The sequence below is a fragment of the Pelodiscus sinensis genome, chromosome 1, assembly GCF_049634645.1.
Source record: "Pelodiscus sinensis isolate JC-2024 chromosome 1, ASM4963464v1, whole genome shotgun sequence".
Lineage (NCBI taxonomy): Eukaryota > Metazoa > Chordata > Testudines > Trionychidae > Pelodiscus > Pelodiscus sinensis.
Window position 1 is genome coordinate 264,679,239 of NC_134711.1, and position 27,205 is coordinate 264,706,443.

General features: G+C 40.0%; 1 protein-coding gene across 4 annotated transcripts in view; it reads left to right on the plus strand.

The window, feature by feature from the left end:
• The window catches only part of RBM26 (RNA binding motif protein 26), a 101,695-nt gene that overhangs the window by 40,006 nt on the left and 34,484 nt on the right, over nucleotides 1-27,205 (plus strand). The window contains exons 12-19 of one of the 4 annotated variants that reach the window (XR_012900594.1): nucleotides 4,493-4,657; nucleotides 7,197-7,328; nucleotides 11,643-11,714; nucleotides 12,960-13,088; nucleotides 16,022-16,096; nucleotides 18,793-18,963; nucleotides 24,223-24,327; nucleotides 25,413-25,605. Coding sequence is in view for 3 of the 4 variants with exons in the window: in XM_075918835.1 (XP_075774950.1) it covers nucleotides 4,493-4,657; nucleotides 7,197-7,328; nucleotides 11,643-11,714; nucleotides 12,960-13,088; nucleotides 16,022-16,096; nucleotides 18,793-18,963; nucleotides 24,223-24,327 (849 nt within the window). In the remaining variant the exon portion in view is untranslated. The remainder of the gene's footprint in view (nucleotides 1-4,492; nucleotides 4,658-7,196; nucleotides 7,329-11,642; nucleotides 11,715-12,959; nucleotides 13,089-16,021; nucleotides 16,097-18,792; nucleotides 18,964-24,222; nucleotides 24,328-25,412; nucleotides 25,606-27,205) is intronic. The other 3 variants (XM_075918835.1, XM_075918836.1, XM_075918837.1) reach the window with 3 other exon arrangements.

Below are 27,205 nucleotides of genomic sequence, written 5' to 3' on the forward strand. Positions count from 1 at the left end.
GGGTCGACAAATACCTTTGATGTCGCCTTCCACGCATCCAGACTACCGTGCTGAGTGGACAAACAGCTGATCAGCAGTTTGTCGGCTCAGCGCGGCAGCCATGTAAATTTAAATGAAGCGGTGATTATTTAAATCGCCGCTTCATTTTACTATGTCTGGTAGCCTTGTCTGGTAGCCTAATCTACATGCCTCTGGCGACAGAGACATTTAGTCTAGACCTACTCTCTGATAGAGGTAGCAAGGGTGGGGACAAAGCGACTAGTTAAGTCTCTAGTTATCTAATCACTTTCATCCCTAATATGGGTGGAGGAGACAGGCAGAAGGTTTGGGTTGTGACTTAGGACAGGAGAGTGGATTGTGACCTGTGGATTGTGGGGCAGAGGAATGGAGTGGGGGTGCAGTATTTGGGAGGGGATATGGGGGCAGAGGTTTGGTATGCCAGGCAGGCTCTGGTCAGGAGATTTACCTGATTGATTCCTGGACAGCAGCATTTTCAAGCAGACTGCTTGCCTGCCTCACATTGGCTTCAGGGGCCATGTGGTCTTTGAAGAACTACGAGCCTGAGGGGAGGAGGGATGGTGCATTGCAAGCTGCCTGTTGACAGCATGCAACTCCCATTGGCTGGAAATGGGCCAGTGGGATTGTGCTAAGGGCAGAGTCAGTGTGTGAAGCCTTGCCCCCTTCCCTGGGCTCTCAGCTGTTCAAACAGAGCCGTGCAGTGGCCAGATGCGTGGCTGGATCCGGCAGCTTGGTGGGCCATATTTTGCCCAGGCCTGGGTAAGAGCCACGAAGTGTTCTGGATAACTTCTTGATATTAAAGAAATCCACAAATAAGAAGATAGTACAGTTGTGCTCTTTTTTGCTGCTTTATGATTAAGGCGTAAAAAGCGATTCCTTTTTTTAAAATGATAGATTCCTGAGTCTTTAAAATGAAAGCTCCAGAGGTTTATATTTTAAGTAAGACCTGCAGATATTTTCTGTCACTTGAGATAAATAATTTAAAACTCTTAAAAACCAGTGAGACCTAATGTTCCTTTCCCTCCTTAACTGTTGAAGTACATAATATAGTGCTGTTACAATAGTGCTGTTTTCCTAACCTTCCATAATTTTTCCAGATAAGCAGAAAGTATACAAGTCCTGGATTTCTCAACTAGAAACAGATAAATGTCCATAATTAAAGTATGGTTGTTTCTTGACATTGGCACATAGACAGAGGACTGTTAGACTTTTTGACCAAGCATATTTAAAAATAGAAAATGTGAACAATTGAGTGTTGATGTGTGATTATTAAAGTACAGTCACATACATTACTGTTTATAAATATACATGTGAAATATCAGTTCTGTCTGCTCTAGAACCCAGTCTCAAAAAACAGATGGGAGATGCTGATTGCTGCCCTCTGTTATGTTTCACTGCATATTCCATGTGTAGTACACAGACCATCCTAAAGTTAACTTGTGTTGGCAAATTTTTCCATGTACCAACTTTTCTTTGCCCCAACTTCACATTGTGAACAAAAGACCACAAAATACAGTATCTTCATGTATACTGGTACTATATAGAAAACATTCTGCATCCATCTTTCTCCTATGAGGCAGACAGCCCAGTCTGCCCTCTCCAACCTTAGTATATATACAATAAACTCTGCTGACTTTATCTGAACTGTGTTCCTTACATCCTATATATAAAAGGTCCCATAGTTTAAGCAAGTAGTGTGATTGATTTAACACGGTGAATAAACAAAAGTACTTCTAGGTGCCCATGTTACTTTTGAAGTCTTTGGCTTTTATTCTTTAAGTTGTTCAAAATGCATTTATAACTAAGCATTAAAATCAGAATGATCGTCTTCTAGTCAGACATGACACCAGGTAAAGATACTTTTTCCACATAATTCCTGTAGTGACTAGGTATAGAATTTTCCATAATCCCCTCAGCCTTCCCGGTGATTATACTTTTTGTGCATTTATTTAAAACTGTGAAATATTAGGGTGTTTGACCATTTAGCAATCTTCCCTCACTTTTGTTGAATATTTTATACCGTCTTTACTATGTGTACATTTATTTCAAGTTTCAGATAAAGTTGCTTTTTGACATGAAATGTGTATCTTTTAATTTCCTTGTGGCCTTCAAAATATTGGTGTGGAACAGAGTTCAGAACTTCTGCAATAGCTCCATGTTTCCTTGGCTTGCATTATGTAGGAGCTCTGAATAGTTGCTGGGTCCCTACACTTTTCCTTGCCATTTGGTGCTTAGAAGCTCTTCTGTATATCGTTACCTACCATTGGCCTCTGGAAACTTTCACAACTCCTCAGGTTTCTCAGGAGCATGAATTACAAAGATTCTCCCACTCTCCATTACAAGGATTCCATCTTTCCTTTTCCTGTATACAGTAAAACTCCAGTTGGCCGGCATCCAGTGGTCCAGCACTCCTGATAGTCCGGCACCACCTGGAAGTGCTCCAGGCAGCCGGACAATTGGAGCTGCTCTGCCCCAGACTTCCCCAAGTCAGCGACTGCTGAAACTGACCAACGGCTGACTCTGGGAAGCCCGGGGCAGAGCACCCCAGCTGCTCTGCCCCGGGCTTCCTGGAGTCAACCGCTGGTCAGTTTCAGCAGCGGCTGACTTGGGGACGCCTGGGGCAGAGCAGCTGGGGTGCTGCTGGGTTGGTCCCGCAGTGCCCCTCCCCCCCCATGCTCCTCACCCCACCCCAGATCCCTCATAGCCCCCCCTTCTGATAGTCCAGCATATCTGATAATCCGGCACCTCTGGGTCCTAAAGGTGCCGGATTATCAGAAGTTTACTATAGTATGTATAAATTATACTTATGGTTAATGCACACTTTGACATTTACATCATTGTGCTGGAAAAAGCAGATTTCAAAGCAATTCATTTTGTTAAAATTGGCCTATGCATAACGTTTTAATTCGCCAATATAGTTTTCCACGCAGTTTTCTTATTATACCCATACATGTAAAATCCCATTTGATTAGTTAAATGTTAGGTCAGCCCAGGACTACTCAATACGTGGTCCATTTGTTTGTGGGCCGCATTATGGTTTGGGTTTCCACGTGGTCCGCGGGTGGGATCCTTTGAACATGGCCTCCTCTGGGAATACGCTCCATAATGGCGAGGCATCTCCCAGGTGGAGTGAACATTGAAAGATGCAAGCGGACGGGCTGGCTGGCACAGACTAGTACAAGGTGTCGGCATTTCTAGCCCTCAGGGAGGAGGTGCTGGGAATGCCGGGGCATTGTGGGAAGTGCTGGCTGCTTGGCTTTGTAAGCAGAGACTGAGAGGGGCTGACTGATTCACACTGGCCAGGTTTGGGTCTGGCACCGTGGCTTAAGGTTTAATCTGTATATTCATGCCCGTCAGTGTGAAAGAAACTATTTCATGTATATACAACCACACTTAATTTGTGGCCCTCAGCATGTGCTGTGAGTATCATTGTGGCCCTTGGGGCTTCTAAAGTTGAGTACCCTTAGGTTAGCCATTTAAACAACTAAGTGGGATCCCTGGTCTCGAGCTGGGGCTGCTGCTTCTGTCAGCAGTAGGGCCCTGGCCTTGGGGCTACTGTCACAGGAAGTTACTGCTGCAGGCAGCTCCCCGGGCATCTGTTAACCAGTACCCAGTAAGCATCATCTGGTAAGGATAATGCTTACCTGGTTATCTGTTCACATCCCTGATTATAACCATAGTTATGATGCTGCCACTGAATAAACTGTATTATTCCAGAAGAGGGACTATTGAGTAATTTCTCTCCGCTATTTGGAAGAGACAGAATTTTTTCTAAGTGACTGTGTACATTCTACTCACTCTTCTAAATGTGTATGTTTACTGTGATTGATGTTTATTTACTTTTATATTGCAATCTAATGTATCTTGGGCATTACTGAGCTATATATGCTGCCGAAACTTGGGATATTTTAAATTGAAAATGCAAAATAAATAAATGAAAATCTTGGGAGGTGTGATGGTGGTGAAATTTTAATAATACCATGGGAAGATACTAATAACATTTCTCATTGGCTTGATTGCTTAACATATATTTCTAACTGACTGAAAAGAAAACAGGCTTATTTTCCTTGCATAAAAATATATATACTGAAATCATGTTAAATCAGAAAGCTGATGTATATGAACCTCATGCTATTATGCTTGCACTGATCTTTAGTAAGGATTATTTGTGTATGTAAAGGTTTCTGTTTAAAAACTGTTCTGTTTCAATTTAAACGTTTATAAGTGATCTCATATTACCAAATTTTCTTTGTCTCCCAATTTAAAAACAGCCAAACTAATGTCTACACTGTTTATTATAAATAAATTCAGGCTAAAGTCATGAACACCAAATACCTAATCCATAGTGAATTTCAGTTGGAAGTTTTTGAGCTCCTGAAAATAATGGCTTAATTATGATAGTGACATGCCAGTTTCACTATGATTTATAGGAGCTGCTGTGTTCTAAGTTGGACTTTTCTATATAAAATCTTAGGTTGCCTATCATGGTGATCCAGAAGGTGCCCTTATCCAGTTCGCCACACACGAAGAAGCAAAGAAAGCTATATCAAGCACAGAAGCAGTATTAAATAATCGCTTTATTAAAGTCTATTGGCATCGAGAGGGCAGTGTTCCGCAAATGCCATCTACTATGCAGAAGGTAAAGAGGTTTAGTCTGTTTATTAGAATGTTATCTAATTTTGTTAAAATTTGTCTTTGTAATTAAAATATTGGAAAATAGAGGAGACATATTTTGAAAGAACAATAACTAATATTAGGCATAATTGATTTTAATTCAGAAGTTATATAATAGAGCTTTGCTCTTGGATCTCAAGCATGAGGTTCAAGAGCTGATTAGCAAAATACAAAATAAGGCTCACATGGTGGTCTTACATAGGTGGTGTTGTGTAACCTGTGGAATATTTCAATCCGTGTAATTTCTGTTCTTCTGAGATAAAACAGGTATTTAAACTAGTGTCTGCTCTGCTAAATGACTTAATTCTTTTTAGCTGGCATAGTCTTTTTCTTGTATGCATCTCATTTTTATGGAGAGTATCTCTGTTCTTCTTTACACTCCCAAAATCTCATGTTTTTCCTGCTTCCTTTCCTGATGTTTGCACTCACTCCTGTAGGAAAGTGTAGTGGAATATACTTCTGTACAGAGGTGCTCCTGTAGAAACACAGGAATGTGCCTCTCCTTTGCAAGGAGAGAGTACATCAGAGGTGTGCTTTTAGAGAACATGGGATTTGGAGAGAAATTATGGGCTAATAGTTTCTTGTTTGTGTGGGCCTGCAGAGTTTAACAGGTATGTGGAGAATTTACTAAGACTTAACCCATAGTGATAGCCTTGTTAGATTGTTAATCACCAGGGGAGCCCAGTTTGGCTTAATAGAAGCCTGATGAACCTAATAAAGTTTCTACTAAGCCATGGGTGCACAATAATTTTTATGGGAGGGCCGTCAAATTAATTTAAATCCACTTAATTGTTTAGTGGAATTTGGGAATTATCCAATGGCTGCTCTCTTCTATGATTCTAATGCAGGAATTTAAGGGTCTGGGATAGAGGTAGGGTGCAAAAGTGGATCTGACCTGGAGGAGGGATGCAGGAGAGAGTATAGGGGTTTAGGTTGTGCCCTAGGACAGGGAATTGGGATGTGGGAGGGGGTGAGGTGCCAGGTGTAGGCTTTGGCCAGAAGGTTCTTATCTTAGCTACCTCCCAGCCAGCAGTCCAATGCAACTTTGAGGCAGGCTCCCAGCTTATTGGTTAATGGTGTAATGGACAATATGCTAACATCCCTAGTTAGCAGCACAACTTAAAAACAGCAAAGGGACATCATCCTGCAGTGTAAATAGCCCTTAGAATAAGGTGAAAAAAACCTATTCTTAAATGTAGAATTAAAGTGCGTGCATTATCTCAAGAATGTATATTAAAAGAAATGTATCTTGCTTAATAAAATCAGCAGACTTCAGAGAGACCAGTTTGAAAAAGTGAACTGGAACTTCTTAAAGGAGACACTCCACCCTACTGACTGCTAGAAGTAAACATCCCAAACTGCCAGACAATAGATGGGAAGGACTCTGAGCTGCTACAGTCAACACACTTCCATGTGTTTCTGGTTGATCTTGCTCACATGCTCAGGATGTAATTGATTTCCATATTTGCAGTTTTGGAAACAATTTATGCCCTGGTTGGATTGGCACAAGCTCTGGGGTAGGGAGGCAAGCTTCCTTTGCAACATGGGGCTTAGGACAATATCTACTTTTAAACTAGAGTAAATGGTAATTTTTTGTCTCTGGGTAGCCATGTTAGTTTGTATCTGCAAAAGCAACAAGGCGTGCTGTGACATCTTAGGGTGCGTCTGCACTGCATCCATAGCTCGAAATAACTACGCAATTTGAGTTACACAAATCGTGTAGCTTATTTCAAGTCAGTTTTGAAATAGCGTATTTCGAAATTTGGCGCTGTCTACACAGCACTTATTTCAAAATAAATTGCTATTCTGAAATACTCCTTACTCCTTGTGGAATGAGGTTAACAGGGACATCAGAATAGTGAGCCTGTGGTATTTCAAAGTAATGGGCGTGCTCAAAAGATGCGGAATAGCTATTTTGGGATACCTTCAGTATCCCAAAATAGTGCTGCAGGGTAGTCGTAGCCTTAGAGACTAACAGTTTTTTTCCTCTAATAAATCTGTTCATCTCTAAGGTGCCACAGGACTCCTTGTTGTTTTGGTCATTTTTTGCTAACTTGAGGTCTTTCGATCATGATTTAAGGACTTCAGTAACTCAGCTAGTGGCTATCAATCTATAGCAGGAGAGGTATAGTGATGTCGTGCTTACAATGTTCAGGTTAGACTAGATGATCATGATGGTCCCTTTTTGGGCATGCTGTCTGAGGTATATGGGTATCCATTTAAGCACAGGTTTGGTCATATATATGTGAGAATATGCATTTATGCACAAAAATCCCACCAGTGATAAATCCAGTTAGTTACATGCTATGCAGTTAGTCAATGAAGGTGCTTCTTTTAGTAGCAAGGATAAAATTCTGTAATGGTAGAAAAGAAATACTATAAATTTTAAAAAGCAACATTAACAACTTCGTTTTGTCTTTATTGGTGTACATAGCTAGCAGTCCTCTGTTATTAATATTAAAATGTTAGTAGGCTTCAATTTAAGATTTGTTTTTCTTTTTAAGGTAATACAGCCTTTAGTTCAGCAGCCCAGTCTACCAGTAGTGAAGCAGTCGGTCAAAGAGCGATTAGGTCCTGTACCTGTAAGTAATATTGAGCCATCAGAGGCTCAGGGTGCCAGTGCAGAAGTTGCTCAGGTATGTATAGCTTATCTAGAGAAATGTCTACATTAGATAGTTGAATAAAAACACCATTCCTCATGATTTGTTTGTAATGTTTTCATAGCTCAAAAATATATGTACAGAGAAAAATGTCATTGTACTTGTAGAGGACACCATCTAAAAAGTTCCATATTAAAATGTATCCAATTTTGTATGAGTAACATTTCTGGAGAGTCTTTCTAAATCTAATGATATTTGGCTAGTTTGGTTGTTTGCAACACTGCAGAGGAATATTGCCAGTTTTTCAATGACATTTTAAAAAAACTTAAACATTCTGTCCATGTTAAATATTCAGTGAAAAAAACTAGTTTTATTAGCATTTTGAAGTTAGCTAGGATTTTTTATTTAAAAAAAAAAAAGTGATCTCTGTTGCATTGCCAAATTGAGTTTCCACATAGTGGTTGATATGGAGGTGCCTCTGAACTCATTTTGAAGAGCAATTTTTAGCTGCTGAGTTTATCATTCATTTATTTTAAGTGGCAAAATATGTGTTGGAAATCAAGATAAATAGGAAATCAAATTGACTCGTCCAGTCTCTCTTCGTTGACTGCAGCTGAAGCTGTGGAAATAGTCCGCTTTCTTGCAATTCATTATGCTTTCATACGGCCTCATCGACTTGCAGGATTGGAGCCAAACTATCAGTACAAGCATCATAGCCTTTATAATGTGTTGAAAATGTCTATACTCAACAAGTGCTACAGCTGCAGTACTGCAACATTGCTTCTATAGTGTAAACCAGTGGTTCCCAGCCTTTTTTATACTGCAGACTGGCAAACTCATTAAAAACTTTTGGCGGACGGCCATGGAAACGTGCATATTTGTTATGGAAATTATATAATTTGCATATTTATTGTGGCAATTAATGTTAAGAGGTCACGTGTTATTTTATATTGCATCTGTGCGCGCACAATACATGTCATTGAAATGGATTTTTCTTGTTTGGGTGATGTCCCCATGGGTGCTCCACTGTAGGTGACAGGTCTTCCCCAGAGCCACAGGATCGGAGACTTTTTCATAGCAGTTAGCAGTCGGGCCGCGCATGCACAGCAAGCATCTAGCACTGCTGGCGGTTTGACAGTTGAATGCGACCCGACTCCCTTCCCTCAGTTCCTCTTCTACCGCCCTTTGCCACAGATGGAGCTCAGCTGCCACCTCAGCCGCTTCTCTCCTCACAGAAAGATTTTACTCTCGTCACAACCTTTTGACCTCATTCAATTATAGATCGCCTTGTTACTTTATTTCCAGTTCAAACAGAAAAACAAAAACAACCGGGGGACACTCTGTTCCCTCAGTGCTAGCCACTTCAGTGGCTTCTCTCTGCCCCAGTCAGTTACGCTCCAAAGAAAGACAGACAGACAAAAAGTATCAAATCTCATAAAATGGCAGTCTCTATGTACAAGCTTGCCAACAGTTGAATTAAGAGCCTCTCCCCTTCCCCCCAACCGCCAATGCCTCAAATATGCCTGGCTCACAGGTGTTTAAGAAATGCCGTAACTGCAGCGAACCCATCCCAGCTTCAGATGGTCATAGCTGCTGTATTTGGATGTTTGGGGGAGTCACACACCCCACAAAACTGTGAGCATTGCAAGAGCTTGTCAGTCAGATCAAGAAAGCTTAGGTTCTGCATGTCCCTTCTGGAGAAGGCTTTACAACCTATGGCAGATCTTTCAGGGGATCAAGTGACAACCTCCCTCCCCCCAGCACAGATCAATCTCCCTGACACCTCAAGGATGTCAGAGGACCAGGGTCTCTCCTGCCAGGTCCTTGCTGCCTGATCCGTCCCCCAGATTAACCAGGGAAGATGTGGCGGCCATCTCCATCTCAACAGTGCTGAGGTCTGCCTTGGAATCACCTGCTCCGGCACCGAACATGAATACGGGAGCTGTGCGCTTATCCTCCAAAATGATGAAAGCACGCAAACAAACCCTGGCACCAAAGCAAGCGCCTACACATGCGGCACCAGCTAGGGGAGTGGAGCCAGCCACAGAGCAGCCCTGCAGATCTTTGGCACATCCGCTTAGCGCAGCAGCTTCTCTAGTGCCTCCCCCACTGCAGGCTCTCAGCCCACAGACAAACCAGACTGGCTCTAAAGGAAAGACAAACTTTAGGGGCCTCAGGGAAAGTGGTAGTGAGCAAAACCAAACCTCCCCAATCCCATCAAGGGAGCAGTCTCCAGCACCGTACCCATCTTACTCACCACCACGATATGGACACGGGTGCTCAAGGGAGATCAGTTATGACCAGAGGAGTGCATACTCCTTGCAGCATTCATCTTCTACCCCATCGCTACACAGCACGCCAGTGTTACCCTAAGTTGCAGTCAGGCTGGTAATATCCACCTCCTTATTACCAGCCGCATTGGGCACCCTGGGAGTATTGGGCACCGCCTAAATACCTTTCCGCTGCCCCATCCTCACAGAAAAGGCTACTGCCAGTTTCACCATCCCACACTATGGGATCCATACCAGACTTAGAGGAGGAAGACGGTCAATTACCAGACGATCAGGACGACACTCCACTGGTGCAGTCACAAGGTAGCCCCTTTTCCCCTCCTGAGGAGGTGATAGCCCCTGAAGATGAACATACTACAGCGGACCTGAAACAGTTTCACGATCTTTTTAAGAGTGTCACCACCTCCCAAGAAATAAAATTACTTTAGTTGAGAAACAGCACTGTCTTCTAAAGAATATTCGCCCATCATCCCAGGACAGAATTGCAGTGCCCATAGATGAGGCAATTATGGAAGTGTCCAAAGACAGGGGTGGGCAATAGAGCCTCTGCAAGCCTGATCTAGTCTGCCAAGTGGGATGATCGAGCATGTGGATGCCCTGCTGCTTCCCACCCTCAGACTGATCAGAGCCTCTTCCTCTGCCAGGGGCACGTGGCACTTAAAGTGAACTGCCAGCTAAACTCTAAGTGGTGCATGCCCCTTGCAGGGCGGGGGCAGGGAGCAAGAGACTTGGTGCACTCTTCCACTTCCCCCAAGTCCTGATTGACCTGGGGAGGAGGAAGTGCATGAAGTCTCCTACCATTACGAGAGGCGCAGGTGACTATAGGGCACTGCCAGCTCTTCAGAACAGCTGGCGGTTCTCTCAGGTCGGGGAGCAGGGGCAAAGACTTGATGCACTGCCCCACTCCCAGGCCAATCAGTGTCTGTGGGTGGGGAGTATGGAAATGTCCTGGCCCTGCCCCTTTGTCTCAAGGCCCTGTCCCTTTTGGGATGGCCCAGGGCCACTTGAAAAATTTGTGGTGTGGTCCCCCCTTCTAAAATTATTCCCCAACCCGGCTTATAGGAAACACTGGTTGTTCAACTGTATCAGTTATGAAAATGGTCTGAGGCACTATCCTGTGATGGGTTTTGTCCTATTTGCCTTCACAGTTAGACTGTTTGGAGAACTGTTTCAGGGGATTCCATCATTAACACATGCTTGTGATAGATCAGAACCTAGTTAATATAGTACTTAACTTCTCTGTAGAAGAAACTGAAATCTTCACCTGCTACAAATCAACAGATCTAATAGATGCTTCAGGCTTTTGGCAGTCAATATCTCTGCCAGCTCACCAGCAGCATTACAAGCACATCATCAACTTGTGGGTTTGGTTTCCAATAAATGTATATAACTCTTTAATACAAGGAGGCAAGCATCATAACGCAAAATGTAAGTCCTGGAGGTTTTAAAGATGAATCTCTGCCTTTAAATACTCTTCAGGTCTGGGATCCATGTCCAGAAGTAGACATTTTCACCATCTGACATGAACAATACTTTTTCTCTGGATGCTCCAAAAGAAGAAGAAAACCTTAGTTTAGAATTCACAAAATGAACAAGTCCTGAAATTGGCTCTTTGCAATTGATGACTGCAAACTGCAGCTTATAATGTGCCAACTGGAGCAGGGTTTCCTTTTAAATTGTGATTTACTTATAAATGCCTATAGATATATCCAGTTGCAGCATCCACGGGCCAAAGAGTGTATTTGGCCACTGTCGGAAGACAGGGTACTGGGCTAAATGGGCCTTTGGTCTGACCCAGTATGTCCATTCTTCCAGTTTTGGAATCAGTGCTTAAGTTATCTTACCAGACCAACTATTATAGTCAAACATAGAATACCATTTTACCTGAATCGTTACACTTAAAATCTGATAATTTTTAGATCTTAAAAAATCTTGGGTGAACCCATCTGTTATAATCTTTATTCAACATTGTACAGTTAAAACTTGAGTACTTATTTATAGACTTACATAAATATGATTACATAGAGTTGAAAAAGAACAATTTTTTTCTTCTTCTTAGAATGTGACTAAATTATCTGTGAAGGATAGACTGGGTTTTGTGTCAAAATCGCCTACTTCAGCTACAGAGAAGGTAAGAAAATACATGCCTGATTATTCCTTCTGTTCAAAATGGTTTATCAGCTGTATCCTTGATACAAAATTAATTTTGTGTGAACTTTGCCCTTAATTTTGTTTGTTAGATTTTATAACAACTGCCAAAAATAGTCTGAGAGAGTATACAGTGTACTTGGCTTAATGAATGGTTAAATTGCAATAGGAATAAAATGTAGTGGGGCATGTTCTACTACTGCTCATTTTGAATTTGAGAAATTGGGATATATTCTTTCCACCACCAAAAGTTTGTGTGAACAGAAAGGCTTTCAAAATCTAGAGCCTAAATTCTTGGCCCATTACTTGGTTGAACTTAAACTGCAAATATATTTTAAAATAATATTTGAGGAATGGGGCTGGTCTCTTTATTGCTGCTGATTAAGCTTTGTTTCTATGTAGCCAGAAAGTTCAGGGGATAAGACTGGATTTACGGCACATACCAGCGTTTTTTTTCTTTCATTGGGTCCCTACCTGTTTGTGATGCAGACTGTCCTGAAGATATTTTTAGAAATGTAGTTCAGAAGAGTGTGAAATTTTGTTACTTTTTAAAACATGATTTTAGGTCATCTGTAAATGCCCTTTGAAGGCACCTCTTTTACAATTGGCATTGGTAATAACACTGATTTTTTTTTTCTACTCTCAACGCTTCCATTCTCGAAAACCTTACCCAGTGGAAGGATTAGGGTTAATAGTAACATAAAGTTATCCAGATCTTTTTGTGATACATTTCAGTTGTTAATCCCTCTTTAATTTACAGCTGACCTTGTCATTCCTTCCTTTCTGCTGTTTCTTTTGCTGCTTTTTTCTCTTGGTATTAAGAGTGTAGTGGAATACATGGCTGACCAGTGGACTTGCCAGCAATCAGCATGCAGATTTTAATTTTTACTACCCTAAATTATACTGAAGTTATATAAATGCCTATTATATAAATGGCCTGCTGATGAGTCAAGTAAGGTCATACCTGCATTTTTGTGATATTCGTTTAATTTTGAAAGTGACAATTCCAAGGTAGCTTAACAGGCTAAAGTAGATGGTTGATGTTTTTGTTAATCATTTAGCTCCAAGCTACTCCGAACATGTTTGTTACTTCAAATTTTGATATGGTAATGAATTATAATTAGAGGAGGCAGAAGATATCTGTATTGTAGAAAAGCCAGTACATTTTGAAAAACTCTTCAGAAAAAATATCAACAACTGGGGATAATAGAATGATTTCCTCCTGTAGGTGTTGTCCACTTCTACTGGCTTGACAAAAACTGTATATAATCCTGCTGCTTTGAAAGCAGCACAGAAATCTTTGCCTGTTGTTTCCACTTCCATGCTAGATTCTAATGAAGCACAGAAGAAAAAACAGGTAAAGTAAATATGCTTCTTCATAAAATGGGGTAAAGTACATTTAGGAGTTCTCTGTTTGGTAGAAATAATGTCTACGTATTTCTTGAGGACAGCATAAATGGAACAAGTTAATCAAATGACCTTCACTAATAACAATGTAGTTGTTGGAAGGACTAGGAAATATTTTAGCATTTGTTCCCACTGTTGACTTTTTTAGTATGTTTTCTAGGAATATAAGATCCTATAGGAATTCAAAACCTGAAGCAGTGTTCATGAAAATAGGATCTCAAGTTCAAGACACAAATTCTTGAACAAAACAACCCTAACGTTATCTTCCAAGCCTTCCATACCTTTTAGAAACTGACCTCTGTTTTTTTTAAATTGAGCAAGTATATTCACCTCGATTGAAAACTGTCCATCTTTTTACTTTAATTCAGACTGCCTTTTGAAGTTCTCATAATTTTATTTTGAGATCATGAAAAATAAAAGCAAAAAAGCATGCTAATTTCTGAATGGGACAGACTATCTCAGATAACATTAGGTTTGAAAAATGCTTTATGCTCATGTAGTTAACTTTTCTAATTTACGTCAACTAAATATAGAATTAAATGTGTCGAGTTCATAACAACTAAGTTGAATCCATGGAATGTAGGCTCATAAAAAGCAATGAGGATGACATAACTTGTGTATAGAGAGTGTAAATAATAGACACTAGCTATAGAGATCTGTGCCTTTGCAACTGCATGCCACCTGAAAATCAGGTCAGATTTTCAAGTTGCCTTTGATATTGGAGTGCTAACATTATACAGACCTAATCTGATTTTTCAGAAGGCCTGAACATCCATATTTCATAGTGACTTACTCATTAAGTCTTAAAGACAAACAAGTTTTGCCCTGTTGCTGGTACACTTTTTCTGCTGCTCTTTGCTATCTGAAGAGATGTATATTTATTATAATACAATACCCGTGAGAAATCGATGGCTTGTTGGGACTGATGTCAAATGTACCTACACTCTCCTCTTCCTGTCTTCCTTTTAGTTTTCCCCATCTGCCTTTTCTGTCTCCCCTTCCCCTCTCCTCATTCTCCTATGTTTATAATCCTTTATGGACTGCAGCCTCTGGAGAACATGATCATACACTGTAAAGCAATTTTGATATTCTGAACAGTCAGAAGTCAGGTGGGTGTTCTGGATGAAAAAGAGACAACACTAATATTAGTATTTGATAACTGTTGCCACATTTGCATTCTGTATAAGGTAATTCACTTTGCAGCGTGAGTCCAGCTATTGGCTGACTTGGAAATGCTGATTCAGAAGTGCAGGGTAGATTTTTGTTCCTTCACCCTCATGAAGTATATTTGTATAAAATTCCTTAGCTTTTCTTGAAAATGTGCTGAAACATGAGCTTCTGCTCCCATTCTGTTTTTTTGAGAGCAGGAAGTGATTGATTTCTTTCAAGCTGCAACAGAAGCTAAATAACAGCTCTGGCATTTCCCCTGCTGCCTCCTCCAAGTACAGATATTTTAGTATTTTACAGATATAGTAATATAATTCTGAAGTGGACAAATATTCCTTTTTATACCTCTGTATTCATAAAAATATGTAGGTCCTACCAATTTCATGTCAGAATAGGACCATGCAGTAAGCCCTTCCTCATGAAATCTGATGTTGTCTTTTTAGGAATGCCCTGTCAAAGGGGGCTTCCTACCTTTGACTGGGCAGGGAAGGGACAGGACCTGTATCTGACCTGCAAACTGCTCTAGTGGTAGAAGGGGGAGTGGGGGAGGAAGACCAGACCAAACGTACTTCTGGGTGCCTCCCCTTGCAGCAGGACACTGTCTGAAACTGGTGGAAGCCTGAAGTTCCTGCAGCTGGAAGAGACTTGTTGGTTTGGATCTTACCTTGCCTGTGCTGCTGGGAGGGCCCCATCAAAGGGGGCTTCTTACCTCTCACTGGGAGATAGCAGCTGTCCCTCCCTTGCAAACTGCCCTGTCAGCAGGAGGGGGAATCAGACCCACACACTCACTCTACCTTCTGGAACTTCCTGTGTTTGCTTCGTTCAGAATCCAATTCTGAAGGCATCATAGAAGTGATGGTGACAATCCCGATGCCCCCCCCCTTTACAACTGGTTTGTGATTCCCTGATTTCCTTTTGGGTTGGGATCCCATGGTTACAACACTGAAATTTCAGGTTTAAACAGCTGAATACATGGCATTGACCAGTTTTTAAATCCCGTGGCCATTAAATTGGCCATAATGGACTATGAATTTGGTTGGACCCTAAATATATGGTAAGAATCCACTTTTAAAACTTTGAGTTATGTTCCTTATAAGTTATGTTAATCAGTAATAAGGTTACTTTCCAGGTAACGAGCTTTTGGTGATGTTATTAAAAGTTTTTTTTTTTTTAAAGTCCTATCAACTTTGGAGTTTCTGGCCTGAGTCTGTACTATGAAATCTGTCTAATTTACTGTAGGACTCAGCATATGGTTGCATCTAGGATAGTTCCCTTACATGTCTGAACTCTTGCAATACACTCGTGGTTGCACTATAAAATATACCAAAATTCCTCTTCTGATGTTGTAATATGATATTCTGCTTTTCACACCGTGGTAGTGATCCGTAACATGATTACCCTAGTCCTAAGTAAGTGATAACAAAATTTGAAGCTTTCTTGGCAACTGTTTAACTAAGTCTGGTTATCCGATCCATCACTAACCCTGATGTTTGATATACTGTGTCCCTAAGGATAGCTTTGATATCCCTCGTTTAGTACATTAGGTGAGCTTATTTCTATTACTAGAATTTATTTTGTCAGAATTTTTCTTTTTGTAATCACTTAGTACAGTAGACAAACTTATTATTTTAGTTTATTCAGTGACCTGATATTTTCTTGAAGAATTCTTGATTCCAAATCTTATGAACTTTTGGTAATTTTATTTTATGTTCCTAGGAAGCACTAAGACTTCAGCAAGATGTGAGAAAGAAGAAGCAGGAGATCTTAGAAAAACACATTGAAACTCAAAAGGTGAAGTATTTAGATGCTCTATGATTGAAGCTTTCTGCAGAGATAATAAAAGTAACAGTTGACAGTCTGAGTTAGAAACTCCAACTATTCTTATGATTTTATCATAATCATGAATTGCAATTATTGGAATATAAAAATACAATAATACTAGCTCTTACATAGTGCTTTTCATCCATAAATCTGAATGCAAAAAAGGTCAGTGTCTCACTGTGTTCTGGTGTCTGGTTCTCATGCTTTCATCATTAGACGGTGTCGGATTTGATTATCTTTAAATTTTTTGTTAGTGGGGGCCAATGTTTGAGTTTCCTACATTTTCCCTATCATGAAGTCCCTAGAACTTTCCAACCAGGTCTTTCTTGATGGTGGTCAGCAAAGGAGCCACACACAGATTTCCAGCTGTTGCTACTTCTGACCATCTTGCCAGCCTTGTTCTATAGGTATCTCTTTCTTGGTGTCCTTTCTTGTAGTCAGCTGCATAAAGAGAGAGGAAGAAATGCTGTAGTACTTTTATTCATGCTCTGGTTACTTGTTATTCATGTTCTGAGTCTGTCAGCTCTGTGTTTGTCTACAGAATTGTTCGGCATTTTGTTCTGATTGTTAAGTATCTTGGAGTACTGTATTCAACATGCTGTTCTTCTTGATGGTGCATCTATATTTCTTAGTGCCTTGGCCAGTTTTTGTTGATGCTGCTTCTTGTTGGCCAGATGAGGGCAAAAGGGCCTCCATGGGCCGGATCCTGCCCACTCTCCTGCCCACGGGCCAATTAGAGTCCGGGGCAGGGAGGAAGCACACGAAGTTTCCTCTGCCCTGACAGGAGCATGCGGTACTTTGAAGCACTGTGTGCTCCTGGCAGAGCAGTAGGAGGTTTTGCGTGCTCCTCTGCCCCCAAGCCCTGATTGGCCTGGGGACAAGAGGATCACAAGACATTTCCTCCCACTTCCAGTATGGGTGCTTAGAAGGAAGGAAGGGCAAAGGGTCTCCCCCACCCCCAGACCAATCATGGTCTGTTGGAGGGGAGCAGAGGGGAGGTGAGGCAGAAGCACCCTGGCCCCACCCCTTCCAGTGTGGCCCGGGGCCACTTCAAAAAATTTTTGAAGTGGCCCCTGGCAATAAAGTATTGCCCACCCCTGATGTTGGCACTCACGTGCTCTGGCACTGCTCCTCAGCACTTTGTTGCATTTTTCTAATGATGTTTTCTTCAAGAAGGAGCATTTCATGTGCTTCTTAATTTTATCTAGGGAAATTTTAGGACAGTGGCTCCAAGATTTGTACTTGAGGGGGAAAAAAAATTGTTTACAGATTAACCTGATTGCTGTGTCCTTTACTTCACAGTTGATAATGACATGCAAGGATATCAAGTATCCCTGGAAACCTATGCAGAGCAGTCTACTTTCTTACAGAACCCATCAAATACCCCTAAATACATTCATAGGAAACATAAATTCAGCCAACATCTGGCTTGGAATACTTTGAAATGAAAACCTGAGTATAGTTACCTTTGCTGAGCCCTAGGAACTTGGAATTTGTATCCTCTACATCATTCTGCTTCCCCACATAATCATTTTCCATTGCTATTGGGGAGTCTGATTTGTAAACCAGGGATCTAAAATTAAATGTTATGAGCTAAATTGATTGCAGATCAAACATTAGTGATCATAATTAAACTTAGTTTTATCTAAAATAGTTGTTGTCAAACAGTGAATCAGTGCTAACAAATATGAGCTCTTGAGGTTAAAATTGAAACTGAAAAGTTGAATGTAGATAGAACCTTGACCTATAGGAAAACTGTGGTAATAGGTTATTAAACTCAAATATTCACTAATAATGTGTATAGCACTAAGTAGAAACAGACTTGACCCTTGTCTTCTGTTTGAAAAAACAGTGTTTTTTAACGAGTTGGGTGACTCCAGTTAAAATTGTGGTAATAATCCAAATAGTTTGTACATGAATAGTCAGGTTGAGTTAGTTTTCCCCATAGTCTTTAACTTGGCCTACTGTCTCATTTGCAGACTACAAACTAGGGAAGTGAATGGTTAACGAGTAAGCCTCACTCTTAACAGGACAGGTTTACTGGTTCTGATGAACTGGTAGGGGATAGAACAGCTCCGTGCCCATCAGCCAGCTGGAGCAGGCTTTGCGTGTACAGAGGGGCTGCTCCATCCTGCTTGTCCCCTTTTAATTAGTTATGTTTAACCGGTTAACCATTTAGATAGGATTTTACATCTCTGCTGCAAACTGTCTTGTCTTAACTAGGATTTTTACTTGAATTAGATCATTCTAATTAGGAAAATACCTTTTTTTGTATTAATGGCATGGCCACAGACAGTTCCTTCCCCTAAGAGCTGTTGAGATGAGTACAAGAAAGGATGCGTAGAACCATCAGAGGGAGAAGGTAAAAGGACAAGTCAACATTTAGATAGGGTAGAACTGAAAAAGTTGCATGTTGATCTCTCTTTTGCAGAATTTGAATTCCCTTTTAATAAGATCCTCATTAATCATTTCAAAAAGTAATAGCTAAATATACCCATTTACTTGAATGTAAACTATATCAATAATCATGTTGATTTTGAAAGCCTAATCTGTTCTCTGGTGTGTCATTTTAATGAGCACATTCAGAAAAACCCACAATTGCATATAGAATACAAAATACATTATTAACCCTCCAAATTATAATAAAACTGATTTAAATTGGACAGATTCTTATTTCAAAGTTGGAGAAGAATAAAGCCATGATGAAGGCCGAAGACAAAGCAGAAATAATGAAAACACTGGAGACTTTGACTAATAGCATTACGAAGTTAAAAGATGAATTAAAAGGCGTCCCATCTGGAGCTCCTCCTCTGAAAAGCATGAAAACTAAGGCTCAGGTACTCAATTTCTGTTTTTTATAAGTTATATAATTGTATTCTGCTGATGTAATTGCGCTCAAAACCTGAGGTTTTCTCGATTTATGCTCTTAGTTTCTGTTGAGTTTACCATTCAGTAAGATTATTCTATTTGTTCCCTGTACTTTAAAGGGATGCTGTCAATTTATAATCCAGCTAGCTGTCTGAAAATGTTTTTTTACTATTGTTATTTGTATACCTAAATTTAGTACATCTGAAATATATCAGAAGAAAAATGTTTTCCCACTTTTTTTCCTTTCTCTTATCTTTGACAGCACTTTGTTAGTCAGTTTCACTGCTTCCATTGAATAGTCAGTCATGTTCTCCTTTTTATTGTGGGTCTTTCACACAGTAACAGGGGAAATGAATTTTTTTAAATAAAAGGAATTTTTCACTGTAGGAGTTGATTTAGAACAAGAAACAAATTACTACTTCGTGAAATTGACTAGACTTAAGTTTGTGTCTCCACGTCTTGATTGAATTATACAATATTATAACTAACTAAATTGTCATTTGGGTGGGCTATCATAGTATTACATACTTCATAGGTATTTATAGATCTCTCACTGTGAATATCTCCCATATGCCATACTTTTTAGGTTGGAGACAGTGTCATTGTATTTATTCTTAGTCACTGATCATAATGAGATTTTATCTGGGAGAGAAATTTCTTTCGGTGGTTTCTTTTGTTGTTGTTGTTGCTATAGAAGGCTAATCACTCATTTTGGTTGTTCCCAGAGTTAGATTTGGCCTGTAAACCTTTGCTTTCTGACATCATCTTTTTTGAGACACTTATAATACTTTATTTCTAGGACAATCTTCAGTTCCTGTTGTTTAGAGTAACTGAATAATTTTCGAATTCCTAGAAATTAACTGTGTTAAGCAATTAAAACAATCTTCTAAACAAGTCAGTCTAAAGAAGTAAATCACACATTTTCTGTTCTACCCTATTATCAGATACAGATGCATACAGAAAAAAACTCATTAGTTGTGCTGAGTTTACTAGGTACTTTTCTGTAAGGTAACAGCCAATCTATATCTGTTTCAGTTTAAGTTCAGAAATTCAGTCCTGAAGAATGTGATTCTCTTGTCTACAGTTTTAGTTTTGGATGTTATTTCAAAGACTTCATGATTTTTCAAGAATCCAGTCTGACATGAAGTATCTTGAAGGATTATCAGTTTTAAATTTGCAATCATATTTGAAAAAAATACAAATACTTATTACTTAACAGATAGATATGAGCATGAAAAGTAGTATCTATACAATAAATGATACTAGCACGCAAACTTATGTGTTAAGTGAAAAATGCACATCATCCTATAACTTGATCCCTTTCTTATGCTAGTACAATTTTATGACACAGCACTTTTTTTCTTTAGGGATGATGACAGACTTTAATCTCTGAAATAATAATTGATTCTGGCAATTGGATTTATGCTTCAGTGTGACTGCTCCTGAAACAAATGTTAGTTATCACCCTGAGTTCTTTTTACTAAACCCCTGAAACTACTCTATTAGGAAAAGGATTCATTTGGTGGCAGTAGTGCCTCCTAGTCTTTTTGGAATTGGTGACCAAGTTGGTGACCAAGAAATGTTTTATGCCTCCCTCCCCCAAAATCTCCTTCCCTAACAAGTAGGGTGAACTTTTTCATACCAGAAATAACTGAGGTTTTGAAAAGTGATCTCAGTTATGGAGATAAATTACAAAAATATTTGTTAAATTGAATTGTATTGCTGACGAAAGATGTTCCATGAAGTTGAATTGCAGAAATAGTCTTAAATAATTTTGCTACGTAGTTGATGGCATCGCTTTTGGGGATTTTTTTTAAACCAAAGCTGAAAAGCAATCTGACTAAAACTCTAAAAATAGACAAAATCTGCTGAATTCCGGGTTAGAAAATGTCAAATGTAGGGTCCTTTTACAGGAGAATTATTAATTTGTCTTTCATTGTGAGTAATTAACAAGATAGCTCTACAAGCAGGTCTGAATTAAGATTGAATACTGAATTATAAGTTTTTGTTAGAGCGCCTCATTTTCCTTGAAGACTGAAACAGGATGAAGCACTTCAAGAAGACTTATTTCCAAGTATTTTGCTGAATGATTTTAATCTGTTTTGCATGGACAGAACATTTTTTATTTCAAGCCAGACGAGAATAGTTCACTTCGCTAGGTGCCCAAAGAAGTCTGCAAGACAGGTTAAGCTTTGTCAAACAAGAGAAGTATTGACAATATCAGAAAGGAGAGAGACTCCATCTTGAAGAAAAAACTGCACTCCATTTCCACTTTAAATTTAAAGGTTAGCAGTCTGCCTTGTCAAAGTGCTGCATTATGAACAAGGTAATAAAAGAAACCCATGGCATCTGGGCAACTGCAGGAAAAAACAGCATTCAGTATGTAGCATTAGGTGCTTAGAGAATTTCATGAAGGTATTAGCCACAGGTTTTAAGGCAGTTTGTTAGTAGTTAAAGCTTGGAAATGTATGAAGTCCTGGAAGCAGAAGACATTAGATTCAGTTCATTGGATATATGTGACCAGTCCGTGAATTGTATTTGCCCTTGCCTTGGTATGAAGTCTCTGCAGATTACATTACACTGCTCCCGCTAAATGTAGAAATCTTTGTCTCCTGAGATGTTGGAGGGACCTTTCACAGCTTTACAAAACAGTCTTCAATAGAAGCATCAGCAATACACTCAGAAACTTCCAGTAGTTATGAAGCAACTGAGTCTTTATCTCAGGAGTTTGAATTGCTAAATAATCATTTTTCATGAGTTTTGAAAACAGTTGTTTTTGTGACATTCACAGCCATATCACTGACATGCCTGCAAAACAATATTTATCAAAAGCACCGTTTTTCAATTTGGTAATTGTCTCATCTCTCTCTCTGACAAGAATTTTCCTGCGGGACGATAGTGACATTATCATGTCACTCTGCATTGCACTGCCCTCCCAGCCTTGGCAGAGTCAGAAGGGGAAACACTGGCCATGTTGGGGGATGGCTGCAGGGCGCTCAGTGAGCTCTGTTGCTCCCCTATCCCCCACTTCCCATCCAGCTGCCTTTGGCCCTGCTTCTACTTCTGGGGAACTGCCTACTGCCGTGGGCCAGGAGCTCAGGCTACTGCCTGGTGATCCAGCCTCTCCCCCCCACCAAGATTAGCAGGCCAGCAAGTTGGATCCAGTGTGGAGCCTCCAGGCTTTCTCCTCTCCCTCCCCTCCACCCCCAGAAGCTGGCACTGGTTTTCTAAACTTGTGGGGCGGGGGGCAGGGTGTCGGGGAAGGCTGGAGCATCAGGCAGTGGTGGTGGCTCCCTACTGGGTCGCGGAGCTTTGGGGCCCCGGACCCAGAAGTGGAAGTGGGGCCAGAGGTGGCTTCCCCATTGGAGCAGTGTGGCATGCCTCTGGTGCCTGGGAGTGGCACACTACATGAAAAGAAGTGCCCCCTCCCCCCAACACTCATGTTCAAACCCTGCACCTCCAGCACCTCACACATCTTCTCCCCTGCTGCACACCCCTGGCCAGACACCCTGCCCCCAGCTTGCTCATGCACCCTCCCTCTTTGTGCCCCCTGTCTCTCACTGTACCCCCTACCTCTCACCCTGCCCAGTTGGGACCTAATCCCCATCTCGACTCAGCATCCTGTCTCTGGCCCCAGTCCTGGGGCAGGCCTTGCAGACCAGCCCCCATCTAGGTGCAGGAAGGGCTGGTGGCAGCCCCTCTCCTGCTACAGCACAGATAGGAGGGAAGGCCACAATCTGGCTGTAGCAGGGGTAGATGGGGGGGTTGGCGAGTGTAGCAAGCAGGGGGCGCAGCCCCCTAATGACCTATAACTTTGGAAACTATTTTTTTTATTGTGCATTTTATTTTTTCCTTGAGGCATGATTTGGAATTTCTAGACCTGGATTTCTTCACAAACCAATCCATGCTTCAAAATCACTCATTAATCAGACCCAGACTCCAATAAATATTGACAAATGGTACATGATCATATGAAACTCATATGTGCTCCTAAGCCTCAAAAATTACAGCCAACATGTATGATTTTCAGTCCAATGACACATTTTGTCAAGATTTGTGTGAATAGGTACTTGAAATAGATGCATATATAATTTTTTAATGGTTCATGTACTATGTCGGGGTGGCCAACCTGTTACAGGCAAAGAGTCAAAATAGTTGTGCATATAGCGCAAAGAGCCGGGGGCGGGGGCTGAACAAAAGAGAGTCCCCAACCACGTTTGCTCAAGCAACAACAAGGACTGCCCCTTTTAGAAACGCAGTTCAAGGCTTTTTGGCCACATCAGGCTCCCACTGACCGTCGCCATCTTGAAGACCCCCGATGAGCACAGGGAGCTGGGGGCCATTTTTAGGGGCACAAGGGTGGCTTCGCGAGCCTCACTTTCCCCTCATGCAGCTCACAAGCCGTGGCTGACCTCAGCTGTACTATGTTCTGGAAGGTAAAGCCACATACACAAAGAGACTGACTGTTTCATTATCAGAAGTACAAGTAATCTAGTGCTGATACTTTTGTCCTGTCTTAATTTGCAGTGACGTACCATTTGGGGTTCTTGCATTACAAAAATACTTTGGTATTAAAGGAGGTTGGCATTAGAGGTGTATAGTGTATTCATTTGTCATTTAAAATCTATTGACTTATGTTTTACAGAACTTTTTAGATTTTGGGGGAAAGGTCATCCCCACAAGTTGCAACCCACTATTGGGATAACTCCTGCTTTAAAAGAAGACACACCCAATTCTATTATCTATTAAATCAGAACTGGAGGCAATAACACCAAGTTTTTTAAGACTTCCCATTATTAAACACAGAATTTTACCTCGCAGTCATGATCTGCTCTTCTTAATCTTCTAACTTCATGCATTCTTCTTCGGAGGCTGCTCACAATACCCAACATAGTAGCAAAAATTGTGCTAAGTTACAGCACTTGTATAATGTAATAAGCAAAAATGAAAAGCCCGTCATATAATTTCTGAACCCCTTTCTTCAGTGCTTGGTTTAGATTTCTGTTCTCCAGCTAGAGCTAGAGAGAGAGAGTGTACATTTTCTGATACATTGTGTTGTTTAATTCATTTGAAGGCTCTGTTTATTTTTAAAATAGCCAGTTTTGACTTCCCACTATTAACTGTGTTGTTCTGGGCCATCAAAACCCTAGTAATTATCAGAGGAGTATTTTCCCCATTCAGGAGTAAAAGATGTATAAACTAATAACTTCACCGTGGCAATTTCTCAGATGCAGAAAGAATTACTGGATACTGAGCTTGATTTGTACAAGAAAATGCAGGCTGGGGAAGAAGTGGCTGAACTAAGAAGAAAGTACACAGAACTGCAACTTGAAGTATGTTTGTTTTTATTTCCTTAGTTAATCATGTGTTAGAAAAGCTTTCATTAAGTGTATTTTGCTCAGTTTGAATGTTAGTTTACAGTGTAATCTGTTATGCAATTAAAAGTTTCAAGTGTAATCTTAGTTTAGTAAGTAGTATACAATCCTATTGTCTACAGTCAAGGTGGGTGAGGTAGCATCTTTCATGGGAATAGTTTCTATTGTTGGAAGAGACAAGCTTCCAAGCTACACCAGGTGGTTCTTCAAATCTGCAAAAAATAATCTGTGTGTTGCAGATAAATCCAAGGTAGGACAAAGTATTAAGCATGACTAGTGGTTGACACCTAGTTGGAAACAAGTTAAAGGACAGTGGGCAGTTAACACCTGTGCAGTCATGGTGGAGGGCGGAATAGAATTTGTGGTATATAAATTGGTATAATGAGCCATAAAACAAGTGTCTCTAAGCCTCTGAATTTGGTCTCTAGCAAAGTTATGAATTTAAGTCCCCAGACTCATCTTTGGATGGTTTTTGGCAGGTTTTGTTTGAGGGTGAGGACTAAGGAGATCCACTGTGGAGGAATTGCTTTGTGAGGAATTGCTTTGTGGCTCAGAGATATGAGAGAGAGAGAGTGTGAGTGTGTATGTTTAAAGTCTAGACAGCTATATCCAAGACACCCAAGCATCACCATGCTTACTTCCCTATATCCAGGCACCATTCCACAGACCCCCCAAAATCTGTTTTTTTTGCAGCCAGGCAGTCACTTACCACAGCATATGCTGTGAGGAAAAAGTCCAGGATACACACTGTGACACACTTAAAATTGCTTTCACCAAACAAGGATACTCCACCAGACCAGCTGATCACATAATAGAACTAGTCATCCAAATACCTCAACAGAGATGGCTTCAATATGGAAAAAACGCAAACCACCAGTCAGACAAATTGAGTTTGTCACATACTGTCCCACAGTAGAACCCATACAAGAAATCACCAAACAATTATTTCACTCTAACTGGTCTCTTGAAACATTTTATCCCATATGTTTAGCAAATCTGACCCACCTTGTATTTATGTGTAACACTCTGATTACTTTTTCCAGCCCTGAAGACAAGCTCTTTGTCTCTTGAAAGCTTGTCTGTGCCATCAATAGAAGTTGGTCCAATAAAAGATACTACCTCACCCACCTTATATGTCTCATATCCTGGGAGCAGTGTGGTTACAACACTACTGTAAACATTTCATCTTAGGGCATTTAGCAGGGACACTTCACATCTTCAGTCTCTGGACTTGAGGTATGTCATTCTGGCTGTCATCAGTTTTGATAGCTCAGCTGCTGAATCACTTAAAGATTTTTAAAGGGTATTGTTACCTGATATTTATAGATTTGCTATAGGTAAATTTATTTAGTTTGCATTTTTTTAAAAAAATTTGTCTGTAGGTGGTGCTGTGGATGCATATAAAGAAAGGCCAAAGCTTTGAGTCCTTTTATTTTATACATATATAGGGTCACCTCCTTTAAAGGAATGCCAGCATGTTAAAAATAGCCTAATATTAACCAAAGTGTTAAGGGTGCTAGAGATAAACAATATTTTTCTCTAGTAGTTTTAAGAGGCTGTCAGTTCATTTCTGTCCTGAAATTAAATTTGTTACAAAAACTATATGTAAATAGAATTGGTTCAATAAATGTTCTGTGTACAAAAAATGTGCCTGCATACCTTTTAGAAAAAAACTTGTTTAAAAAAATCATACCAGCTTAAAAAAAAACCTTTTTATTTTTCATATCACGCACTATGCAGCAATTTTGTGTACCATTCAGGATTTCTGACAAATATTAAAATGCTCAGGGACGTGAAACTTCTTTATATTGAATATATTATAAGGTACTGTAACCCTTTCTTTAACATAAGTTCAAGACTTAATGGTCTGCAATCAAAAATTAATGGAAAGTTTTGCTGATAGCGTATCGAAATAGAATATAGATTGCTCTTCATCTATAGTTGGTGTACAGCACTGACAATTGATAAAATGTGCCTCAGTAGTTAAACTGAGCAGACCACCTGGGAATGGAATCCATTTTCAAACAATACATTTTTAAGTGCTAAGGAAAATAAATATACTTTCATAAATTACTAAGAACATACATTAAAGCTGTCAAATTTCACATAACTGCTTACCACTATGCAAAATGCTAGATTTTCACCAAACTGAAGGGAAGGCGGCTATTATGATTCACTTGCATCTTGATCATTATTCCATTGCTGACTAACAGAGCTTTCCTCTCATTTGTACTATGTAAACTATTTCTGACAAGTTTTGCTCTCAGTTGTACTCTGTAAACTATAATTCCCTTTTTATTAATATAGTTTCTATAACCAAAATGAAAATTAGCATTTGTGGGCTTCTTTTTAATGAATGCTGGGACAATACTGTTAATTCCCTACATTTTCCTTTTGGAAATGGTAGTGTAAAGCCTTGCTGATAATCTGTAAAACTTAAACTTCTGAAATACTCGCTGCGGCAAACATATTATCACTCTTATTTACATCTCATATGAGGGATATGAATGAAACTTGCATTGCAAGATTGAGAGCATTTTCATATTAATTTCCGCTGAGAGATAGTCTTAGGGAACAAAAATTATTTTCAATTTATAAAAAGAAGCTTCCCAAATAAATTAGCTTGAGAGCAGACATCTGACACGGAAAATAATATTTAAAAATTGGCAAAGTTAAAAGTTATTGAAAACAGATTCTCCTAATAGGAAGTAAGCAAGCCACTTTTACCATATGTTGTGCTACTAAATTGCAGAGACAAAAAAGGTACACATTATGTCCAGTATGTACATATTTGCTTAATTACATAGCCATTTTAACTGTTGGATCTATTCCAGGT